General features: G+C 45.6%; 1 protein-coding gene across 1 annotated transcript in view; it reads right to left on the reverse strand.

The window, feature by feature from the left end:
* LOC147119698 (targeting protein for Xklp2-like) overlaps nucleotides 1–6,658 on the reverse strand; it is a 48,121-nt gene extending 41,463 nt beyond the window's left edge. The window contains exons 1-2 of the mRNA XM_085984136.1: nucleotides 6,651–6,658; nucleotides 2,895–2,969 (exon numbers count right to left, since the gene is read on the reverse strand). Of these exons, the coding sequence (XP_085840262.1) occupies nucleotides 2,895–2,969; nucleotides 6,651–6,658 (83 nt within the window). The remainder of the gene's footprint in view (nucleotides 1–2,894; nucleotides 2,970–6,650) is intronic.
* Nucleotides 6,659–12,362: the final 5,704 nt, after the last annotated feature.

Raw genomic sequence — 12,362 nt, forward strand, 5'->3', positions numbered from 1 at the left:
AATCTCTCTCTCTCTCACACTCCCAATCCCTCTCTCTCTCACACTCCCAATCTCTCTCTCTCTCACACTCCCAATCTATCTCTCTCTCTCACACTCCCAATCTCTCTCTCTCTCACTCTCCCAATCTCTCTCTCTCTCACACTCCCAACCTCTCTCTCTCACACTCCCAATCTCTCTCTCTCTCATACTCTCAATCTCTCTCTCTCTCACACTCCCAATCTCTCTCTCTCTCACACTCCCAATCTCTCTCTCTCTCATACTCCCAATCTCTCTCTCTCTCTCTCACTCCCAGTCTCTCTCTCTCACACTCCCATTCTCTCTCTCTCACTCCCAATCTCTCTCTCTCTTACACTCCCAATCTCTCTCTCTCTCACTCCCAGTCTCTCTCTCTCTCACACTCCCAATCTCTCTCTCTCACTCCCAGTCTCTCTCTCGCTCACACTCCCAATCTCTCTCTCTCACACTCCCAATCTCTCTCTCTCTCACACTACCATTCTCTCTCTCTCTCTCACACTCCCAATCACTCTCTTTCTCTCACACTCCCATTCTCTTTCGCTCTCACTCCCAGTCTCTCTCTCTCTCACACTCCCAGTCTCTCTCTCACACTCCCAATCTCTCTCGCTAACACCCCCAATCTCTCTCTCATTCATTCCCAGTCTCTCTCTCTCTCACTCCCAGGGTTATAATCCCCATGTACAGACCCAGGGTTAGAATCCCCATGTACAGTCCCAGATTTAGAATCCCCATATACAGTCCCAAGTATGGAATCCCCATATACAGTCCCAGGGCTGGAATCCCCATGTATTGTCCCAGGGTTAGAATCCCCATGTACAGTCCCAACGTTAGAATTCCAATGTACAATCCCAGGGTTGGAATCCCCATGTACAGTCCCAGAGTTAGAATCTCCATGTGCAGTCCCATGTTTGGAATCCCCATGTACAGTCCCAGGGTTGGAATCCCCATGTACAGTCCCAGGTTTGGAATCCCCATGTACAGTCCCAGGGTTAGAATCCCCATGTACAGTCCCAGGGTTAGAATCCCCATGTACAATCCCAGGGTTAGAATCCCCATGTACAGTCCCAGGGCTGGAATCCCCATGTACAGTCCCAGGGCTGGAATCCCCCTGTACAATGCCAGGGTTAGAATCCCCATGTACAGTCCCAGGGTTGGAAACCCCATGTACAGTCCCAGGGTTGGAATCCCTCAGCAACACTGAAGTTTCTCCTGAATTCCCTATTTGATTTCTTGGTGACTATCTTATATTGATGGCCTCTAGTTGTGCTCTTCCCCACAAGTGGAAACACTCTCTCTCTATCTACTCTAGCAAAACCTTTCATAATTTTAAAGACCTTTCATGAAATTAGGTCACCCCTCAGTCTTTTTTCAAGAGAAAAGAGACCCAGCCTGTCCATCCTTTCCTGACAGATATACCCTCTCATTTCTGGTATTATCCTTGTAAATCCTCTCTGCACCCTCTCCAGTGCCTCTATATCCTTTTTTATAATATGGCGACCAGAATTGTACGCAGTGCTCCAAGTGTGGACTAACCAAGGTTCGATACAAGTTTAGCATAACTTCACTACTTTTCCATTCTATAACAATTCAATTCTATAACAATCGATCCCAATAATTTAACCCAATAGGTTAAAGTCTTAAGTCCAATTTTGTCAGCATGCTGCAACATTCGATGTCTGCAGATAACGGGAGATAAATTCTTAAAACTGCTGGATCTCTTGCTCTGCCATCAACCTCTTATCAAGCTGGAGCTGGCATTGCCTAATATCGTTGTCTCTGGCTATTGCACAGTCCAGAGACACACATCTGCATTTTCTTCAACACACATCAACAACATTAGAAGCAGGTAAAAACACTGGCCTTCCTGGGGCAGCACAAACCACTCGTCTCCAGACTTTTCTTATCCCAACATCATATTTCTGATTGAAATATTCTGTGATGAAAATATCCAAGGCCAGTTGGTTGCAAACACCAGCTGTTGCTCAGTGAAATCTCTCTCTCTCTCTAATGATACCAAACACATTTTCCCCAATATCAAATGAACTAAACATGAACACCTTCCAGAAGTTGAATTAACTGAGGTCCATATGCCAACACCCCTCTCATCTTCCATTCACTTCAATTGAAAGGAAACTGACGGATTGGACCAGTCAGGATTTGAAAGATATTTACAACAGATTCTAGATGTTCTTAGAGTTGGGATCTTTCTCTATTCTGTCCACTCGAGGAGTTAGATAACAGACTTTCTCCTGTGAATATAGAGCTGGGGTATTGGGCCATGATGTGTTCACTTGTTCATCTTGTTGACTCTAAATCTTTGCCAATTATTTGATGTGATCTGTTTAATTGTACGTAATTTTTAAAAATACACTTACTGAGAGGATTCAAATTTAAATTGAAAGCAGGTTTGCAGGCGTGATGCTCTATTCACACATCAAAGGTGAGAGAGATGCTGTTGGACACACGCTAAGTCCAGTAGCTGAACGTGATTAACAGACTGGGTTTTGTGTTTAGTAATCTCGGGCGTGTTACCGAGACCTTCCCTGGATACCAAGGCTAGGAGAGGCACTCTGGAAGGTATGGGGAGCTGGGACTTGTCCATGAGAGTAACCGAAGGTAGGAGAACTGAAATAATCTCGTGTTAGAAAGGAGAAAAGGCCCAAAAATGGAACAGTTGGTAACAGGACATCAATTAGTCTCCTCTTGGAGACATCAAATATCGCCACACTGTGTTATTTGAAATATCAAAATACTAAACTCCAGCCCAGTTATAGGGGTTATTAACATCAGCAGAAACAAACTCCAACTGTCAGAATGGACATGATTCAGTCGGGATGTGATTGAAAGCAGCAATAAAAGCAGAATCCAACCCCGGTCACTTGTGAACTCGCTGGTGTCTCAGTAGGTGGGATGAAGTAGTGATTCGTTTCCCACAGTTGGAGCAGGTGAACGGCCTCTCCCCAGCGTGACTGCGCCGATGAATTTCCAGATTAGATGACAAATGAATTCCTTCCCACAGTGCCCACATTTCCACGGTTTCTCCGTGGTGCGGGTGTCCTTGTGTCTCTCCAGGTTGGACTATCAATTCAAGTCTCGTCCACACACAGAACATGTGAACGGTTTCTCCCCGCTGTGAATGGTGCGATGTTTTTCCAGGCTGTGTAACTGGTTAAAGCTCTTTCTACAATCAGTGCACTGGAACACTCTCACTCGGGTGTGTGTGTGTCTCGGTGCTTTTCCAGTCACATTGATGTTTGAAATCTTTTCCCAGACAGAACAGACAAACAATTCTCCTTCCAAATTCAAAGGCCGACGATATTCAGGTCCTGATGAATCGAGTGACTGACAGATCTTGACATGATGTTTGGTTCAAGATTCCGTCTGCAAATCCTCCCCTTCTAATACCCTGTAAAAGGAGTTTACAACACTCATCACTGTAAGTACAGGACAGAAATTCAGAACAGACAATTCTAGTTTCTATGGAACATTCTTTCTTCTCTTGTTCCCCCAAAGCTGTAAATCCCCGTCCCACACATTGTCCCTCCTCCCTGTGCTAAAACACAAAACAATCACACATCTCAGGACAGTTTGTCTTTTGCTCCCCTCTCTCTCCTCGCCTGAAGGTGCTGACTCTGGCTGGGTTCAGTTCTACACTCACTGGTTCCCCTCCCTCTCCTCCCCTGAAGGTGCTGACTCTGGCTGGGTTCAGTTCTTCACTCACTGGTTCCCCTCCCTCTCCTGCCCTGAAGGTGCTGACTCTGGCTGGGTTCAGTTCTTCACTCACTGGTTCCCCTCCCTCTCCTGCCCTGAAGGTGCTGACTGTGGCTGGTTCAGTTCTACACTCACTGGTTCCCCTCCCTCTCCTGCCGTCTAGGTACTAACTCTGGCTGGGTTCAGTTCTACAGTCACTGAGTCCCCTCTCTCCCTCTGGTTAACAAAATGGAGGCTCGTAGAACAGGTTGGTTAGTGGCAGCTTGGATAAGGAATTGGCTTAAGGACAGAAAACAGCACGTTGTGGTAAATGGCTGTTCTTCAGCCTGGAGGATAGTAGACAGTGATGTTCCCCAATGGTCAGTACTATATATAAATGACCTGGATATTGGAATACAAAGTAGTATTTCTAAATTTGCCAATGACACCAAACATGGGGGGTCTGGCAAACAGTGTGGATGATACCAATCGACTGCAACGGACATACATAGAAAGGGTAACAGAATGGGCAGACAAGTGGCAGATGGAATTTAATACAGAGAAGTGCGAGGTGATGCACTTTGGTAGCAGGAACAGGGAGAGGCAATATACACTTAATGGCACAATTTTAACGAGTGTGCAGGGACAGAGGGACCTGGGAGTTAATGTGGATAGATCCCTGAAGGTGACAGGACATATTCAGAGAGTGGTTAACAAAGCATATGGGATCTTGGGTTTCATAAGTAGAGGTATTGAGTACAAAAGTAGAGAAGTTATGGTGAATATGTATCTTTATAAAGTGCTGGTTAGGCCACAACTGGAGTATTGCATTCAGTTCTGGTCACCGCACTTTAGGAAGGATGTGAAGGCCCTTGAGAGGGTGCAGACGAGATTTACCAGAATGGTTCCGGGGATGGGGTATGTTAGCTACAAGGACAGGTTGGAGAAGCTGGATTTGTTTTAACTGGAGCAAAGGAAGTTGAGTGGTGATTTGATAGAGGTGTACAAGATTATGACGGGTTTGGATAGGCTAGACGGGGTAAGGCTGTTCCCACTAGTTGATGGTACAAGGACTAGGGAAGCCAGATTTAAGGTTTTGGGCAAGAGATACAGGGGGGATGTGAGGAAAAACTTTTTACGCAGCAAGTGGTGATGATCTGGAACTCGCTGCCAATGAAAGTGGTGGAAGCAGACACACTCAATGTTTTCAAGGGGTGACTGGATAGACACTTGAGGGAAATACACTTGCAGGGCTACGGGGATAGAGCAGGGCAATGGGACTGCTCTACAGAGAGCTGGCACGGACTCGATGGGCCGAATGGCCTCCTTCTGTGCCGTTATAACATTGCTCCTCCGCTGAAGGTGCTGGCTCTGGCTGGGTTCAGTTCTACACTCACTGGTTCCCCTCCCTCTCCTCCCCTGAAAGTGCTGACGCTGGCTGGGTTCAGTTCTACACTCACTGGTTCCCTTCCCTCTCCTCCCCTGAAGGTGCTGACTTTGGCTGGGTTCAGTTCTGCACTCACTGCTTCCACCCCTCACCTCCCCGAAGGCAGATTATTATCTGAATGGCAATAGATTGGGGGAAGGGGAAGTGCAACGAGACCTGGGTGTCCTTGTGCACCAGTCGTTGAAGGGAAGCATGCAGGTGCAGCAGGCGGTTAAGAAGGCAAATGGTATGTTGGCCTTCGTAGCGAGAGGGTTCGAGTACAGGAACAAGGATGTCTTGCTGCAGTTGTACAGGGCCTTGGTGAGACCACATCTTGAGTATTGTGTGCTGTTTTGGTCGCCTTATCTGAGGAAGGAAGTTCTTGCCATGGAGGGAGTGCAGTGAAGATTCACCAGGCTGATACCTGCGATGGCAGGGATGACGTATGAGGAGAGATTGGGTCGATTGGGCTTATACTCGCTGGAGTTTAGAAGAATGACAAGGGATCTCATTGAAATTTATAAAATTCTAACAGGACTAGACAGACTAGATGGAGGAAGGATGTTCCCGATGGTCGGGGAGTCCAGAACCAGGGGTCACAGTCTAAGGATAAGGGGTTAGCCATTTAGGACAGAGATGAGGAGGAATTTCTTCACCCAAAGAGTGGTGAACCTGTGGAATTCTCTACTACAGAAGGCAGTAGAGGCCAATGCATTAAATATATTCAAGAAGGAGTTGGATATATTTCTTAAGGCTAAAGGGATCAAGGGATATGGAGAGAAGGCAGGAACGGGGTACTGAATTTGGTCAGCCATGATCTCATTGAATGGCGGAGCAGGCTCGAGGGGCCGAATGGCCTACTCCTGTTCCTATCTTCTATGTTTCTATGAAGGTTATGACTCTGGCTGGGTTCAGTTCTACACTCACTGGTTCCCCTCCCTCTCCTCCCCTGAATGTGCTGCCTCTGGCTGGGTTCAGTTCACTCAGTGGGATGCTGAAGCCCCGTCCACTAATGGGTCCTTTACAAAAATGGCCCCGCACGCGCTCTACCGCTTGATGAAGCAAGTCTGCGACAAACACACCTGCAGCTTTCCTTTACAAAGATGGCCGAAATCAGCCTCGGCCTATTAGCAGGAAAAAGCCCCGGAGTTGCAAACGCGGAAACTGTAAGTTCTCATTCGGGACTTGCCGCCTACACCAGGTGTTTATGAAGCTCGCCCACCGAGTGCGTTACCTCCCTGCGCCCCACTGAATTGTAATCGACGCAAAAATCGCATCTCCCACCTTTGTCCACTTCTGGTACCCACACAGCACGTCTCAGTGACACTGCGCATGCGCCGAATGTTGTCGCGAAGTGCGCCTGCGCACTGTGCTCTTCCAGTTGTTATCGGGCACATTCTCCCCCGGGGGGCATGCTGGGGACAAGCTCCGCCATTGAAAGTGCCAATTCGTGAATGGCGAATGAGTTTCCGTGATCCGAGAGAGAGAAAATTAATCAGTAATTCACACAGAAACCCACTTTGCCATGGTTCGGTCCTGGATGTGATTAATAACAGAATCCAAACCCCTGCAGGCACCTGTGAACTCACTGGAGTCTCAGCAGCTGGGGTGAATTTCCTCCCACACACAGGATATTGAAACCGCCTCTCTCCAGCATCAATGCGCTGATCGTGCATCAGCTTCTTGCAACTTTGAAATCTTTTCTCACATTCAGAGTATTTACAGCAACAGTTCTCAATGTGGACACTCTGGAGTGTCAACAGGTGGGACAACGGAGTGAATCCCTTCCCACACGTGACATATCTAAACGGTCTCTCTCAGGTGTGACTGTGCTGGTGTGTCAGTAAATGGGATGGTCGATGGAATCACTTTCCACATACAGAGCAGTGAATAGATTCTCCCCCTTATGAACATGTTAGTGTTGGAATGGATGAGATAAGTGAATGACTAAAGATGCTGAGGAGAAAAGACAAGGAAGCAGTGCAGGAAAGTGATTGGGGTAAGGATAACCAGATTGTGTCAGGAAGGGACAGTGCGTACAGACAAAGGAGTGCATTAACAAATCGGGTCCGGGTAAGAAAAAATACTAATAAGACAAATAGGGGCATAGTACAAAAAAATGTTAAGATGTCTAAAAATGTTTAAAGGACAAATCTAAAGGCACTATATCTGAATGCACGAAGCATTCGGAATAAGGTAGACGACTTAACAGCGCAAACAGATACAATATAATTGCGATTATGGAGACATAGCTGCAGGGTTACCAAGGCTGGGAGCTGACTATCCAAGGATATTCGATATTTAGGAAGGATAGGCGAAAAGGAAAAGGAGGTGGGGTGGCCTTGTTAGTAAAGGATGAATTCAGAGCAATAGTGAGAAAGGATATTGGCACAGAAAATCAAGATGTAGAATCAGTCTGGGTGGAGCTAAGAAGCAGCAAGGGGCAGAAAACATTGGTGGGAGTTGTCTATAGGCCTCCAAACAGTAGTGGTAATGTAGGGGATGGCATAAAACAGGAAATTAGAGATGCATGTAACAAGGGTACTACAGTAATCAGCGTGACTTTAATCTACATCGAGACTGGCCAAACCAAATTAGCAATACTACTGTAGAGGATGAATTCCTGGAGTGTGTACGAGATGTTTTTTTAGACTAGTACATTGAGGAGCCAACTGGGGAACAGGCAATCCAAGATTGGGTATTGTGCAATGAAAAGGGGTTGATTAATAATCTTGTTGCGCGGGGTCCTTTCGGGAAGAGTCACCATAACATGATAGAATTCTTCATTAAGATGGAAAGTGAAGAAGTCCAATCCGAAAGTAGGGTCCTAAGTCTAAACAAAGGAAACTATGAAGGTATGAGGAGTAAGTTGGCTATGATAGATTGGGGAGCTTCATTAAAAAGCATGATGGTGGACAGGCAATGGCTAACATTTAGGAACGAATGCATGAATTGCAACAGTTATACATTCCTTTCTGGCGCAAAATCACAAAAGGAAAAGTGGACCAACCATGGCTAACAAAAGAAATTAAGGATGGTATTAGACCCAAAGAGAAGTCATATAAAGCTGCCAGAAAAAGTAGCAAGCCTGAGGATTGGGGGCAGTTTAGAGTTCAGCAAAAAAGGAACAAGAGATTGACTGAGAGGGGAAAGATAGAGTATAAGAGTAAACTTGCAAGGAACATTAAAGCAGACTGTAAAAGCTTCTACACGTATGTAAAAAGAGAAAGATTAGTGAAGACAAATGTAGGCCCCTTACAGTCAGAAACTGGAGAATTTATAATGGGGAACAAGGAAATGGAGGAGCAATTAAACAAATACTTTGGTTCGGTCTTCACAGAAGAGGACACAAATAACTTCCCAGAAATGCTAGGGAACCAAGGGTTTAGTGAAAAGGAGGAATTAAAGGAAATTAGTATTAGTAAAAAAAGTGTGCTGGAGAAATTAACGGGACTGAAAGCTGATAAATCCCCAGGGCTTGATAATCCACACCCCAGAGTACCAAAAGAGGTAGCCTTGGAAACAGTGGATACATTGGTTGTCCTCTTCCAAAATTCCATAGATTATGGAACAGTTCCTGCAGGTTGAAGGGTGGCAAATCTAACCCCACTATTTAAAAAAGGAAGAGAGAAAACAGGGAACTACAGACCGGTTAGCCTAACATCAGTAGTAGGGAATGGCTAGAGTCTATTATAAAGCATGTGATAACAGTACACTTAAAAAATATCAGCAGGATTAGACAAAGTCAACATGGATATATGAAAGGGAAATCTTGTTTGACAAACCTACTGGAGTTTTTTGAAGATGTAACTGGTAGAATAGATAAGGGAGAACCAGTGGATGTGGTGTATTTGGATTTTCAGAAGGCCTTTGATAAAGTCCCACATAAGAAGTTAGTGTGCAAAACTAAAGCACCTCGGATTGGGGGTAATATACTGGCATGGATTGAAAATTGGTTAACAGACAGGAAACAGAGAGTAGGAATAAATGGGTCTTTTTCAGGGTGGCAGGCGGTGACTAGTGGGGTGCCGCAGGGATCAGTGCTTGTTCCCCAGCTATTCACAATATATATCAATGATTTGGATGAGGGAACCAAATGTAATATTTCCAAGTTTGCTGATGACACGAAACTAGGTGGGATTATAAGTTGTGAGGAGGTTGAAGAGAGGCTGCAATGTGATTTAGACAAGTTGAGTGAGTGGGAAATTACAAGGCAAATGCAGTATAACGTGGATAAATGTGAAGTTATCCACTTCGGACGGAAAAACAGAAAGGCAGAGTTTTATTTAAATGGTGCTAGATTGGGAAATGCTGATGTACAAAGGGACCTGGGTGTCTTTGTACACCAGTCACTGAAAGCAAACACAGGTTCAGCAAGCAGTTAGGAAGGCAAATGGTATGTTGGCCTTCATTACAAGAGAATGAGAGTACAGGAGCAAGGATGTCTTACTACAGTTATACAGGGCCTTGGTAAGACCACACCTGGAGTACTGTGTGCAGTTTTGGTCTCCTGACCTAAGAAAGGATACACTTGCCATAGAGAGAGTGCAGCGAAGGTTCACCAGACTGATTCCTGGGATGGCAGGACTGTCGCTTGAGGAGAGATTGTGTCGACTAGGACTGTATTCACTAGAGTTTAGAAGAATGAAAGGGGATCTCACTGAAACGTATACAATTCTGACAGGGCTAGACAGACAGGATGCAGGGAGGATGTTTCTCCTGGCTGGGGGGTCTAGAACGAGGGGTCACGGTCTCAGGATACGGGGTAGGACATTTAGGACATGAGATGAGGAGAAATGTCTTCACTCAGAGGTGGTGAACCTGTGGAATTCTCTACCACAGAAGGGTGTGGAGGCCAAGTCACTGAATATATTTCAGAAGGAGATAGATAGATTTCTAGACACAAAAGGCATCAAGGGGTATGAGGAGTGAGCGGGAATATGGTATTAGACAGAGGATCAGCCATGATCATATTGAATGGCGGAGCAGGCTCGAAGGACCGAATGGCCTACTCCTGCTCCTAATTTTCTATGTTACATGTCAAGCTTTAATTTGAGGGTCTATTTACCAAATACAACAACCATGATGACAGAAGGCTATTAGAAAATGGACAAATGCGTTTCTTTCACCCATTCCAGGACTCCCCAGATGAGCCATGGGGGATTTCCTGCTCTTTATTACAGGGGGTCACGGCTGCTAGCTGCCGGTGCAAAGATGAGGTCAAGACCCACCTTGATATTCGGCTCCCTTGTGCACATGACAATCCATCCTCCCGCAAGAAGCGAGACTCCCTCCTTAGCCAACCCCCGAAGGGATATTGTAAACGATTGAAAATTGACTACACAGGCGAGCTGCCTCAGACGGCATGGGCAAATAAATATTTTCTAGTTACTGTTGATTATTTCCTTTCGTGGGTCGAAGCTATTCCTTTTCGTCACTGTACTGCTTTAGCGACTACGAAAGCACTTCTTGAACAAGCTCTTTCGCGGTGATGTATAACACAGGCAACAGACAGCGACTGAAATAAAACTGAGAGCTGGGAGACTCGCCATCTTCTGGAAGGGCCTGTAAATGAATTGTAGGGACACGTACACCTAAAAGATTTATAGGGTGGATTGAAACTCCCGATTATTCCTACTGTTAAGTTTTTCTTCTGTATCTCTGCCTTTCTATTTATGTACTTGAATGTGTGTTGAATTTGTAGCCTGCGGTGCTAAGAGAAATGAGACACGATTTTACTCATCACAAGTCAGGTTATTTCGATGAATTAACAGCGACAGTGAGGGAAGATGATGGGACGGTGCGGGAAGATGATGGGACGGTGCGGGAAGATGATGGGACGGTGCGGGAAGATGATGGGACGGTGCGGGAAGATGATGGGACAGTGCTCCAACAATTACAAGGCTGGCCTAAAAGAATAAACAGGCAGACAGGGGATGGTGCTACAGAACAAGCAGGGTCAGTGACTGAACTGGCAGAAGGGGTCGGGCAGATTAGCAATAAAATTAATACAGTAATCATTCAGAACAACAAAGATTACAAGGAGCAACTGGTCTCACGGGCAATCACGTGCCGCATGTATGGAGGGTTTGCGCTGAATCAGGTTCAGAAAGAGGTGGATGTTGTAGAACACGATAGGATCCAAAATGTTATATTTGCCAAAAAGATATGAATATCTGGAAATCAGATGGGGATATGGATCGGGGCAATGTGCGAAGATTCAGATCGGTGTATGATACCATGGAGCCTTGCAAGAGGAATGACATTATTTTGGGACTGAATCCTGGGACAACAGCAATACATAGAATTAGATAGAACAGAAACAGACCATTCGGCCCAACTAGTCTGTGCTGCTGTTTATGATTCACGCCAGTCTCCTCCCATTGCATCGACCTCATCTCAACCTCTCAGCATATCTTTCTATTCCTGTTTCGCTTGTGTACTCGTCTCTTTCCCTTTGAAAGCATTTAAGCTATTTGTCTCAACTTCTTCCTGTGGCAGCGAGTTCCACTTTCTAACCACTCAGTAAAGATATTTCTCCTTATTTCCCTATTTGATTTATTAGTAGCTCTCTTTTATTTATGGCCCCTTGTTTTGGATTCTCCCACAAGTGGAAACGTTCTCTCCACCTCTCACCAAGCCATTCATAATTTAAAGACGTCGATCAGGTCTCTTCTGAAGAGAAAACCACAACCTGTTCATTCTTTCCAATAGCTAATCTCAGTTCTGGTGCCAACCTTGCAAATCTTTTTGGCACTTCCTGAAGCGAGGAACATAAGAAATAGGAGCAGGAGTTGGTCATTTGACCCTTGGAGCCTGGTCCGCCATTCAATAAGGTCATGGCTGATCTTCTACCTCATCGCCACTTTCCTTCACTATCCGCATATCCCTCGATTCCATTAATACTCAAAAATCTATCGATCTCGGTCTTGAATCTACTCAATGATGAGCCTCCACAGCCCTCTGGGTTAGAGATTCCCAAAGATTCACCACCCTGAGTGAAGACATTTCTCCGCATCTCAGTCTCCGAATAAAGGGTCAGCCATTTAGGACTGTGACCCCTGGTTCTAGAGTCCCCAGCCAGGGGAAAGATCCTCCTGCATCTACACAGTCAGACTTCAATGAGATCACCTGTGATTACAGCTTATGAGAAACTCTACACGCACGGGGCCCTTCATGTGGTCAACATTCTCGCTTACACCAACCAGAATTACTAAAATTGGAGATTAGA

Source organism: Somniosus microcephalus, chromosome 4, assembly GCF_052327205.1.
Source record: "Somniosus microcephalus isolate GS21.2 chromosome 4, FLI_Smic_1.0, whole genome shotgun sequence".
NCBI classification, from domain to species: domain Eukaryota; kingdom Metazoa; phylum Chordata; class Chondrichthyes; order Squaliformes; family Somniosidae; genus Somniosus; species Somniosus microcephalus.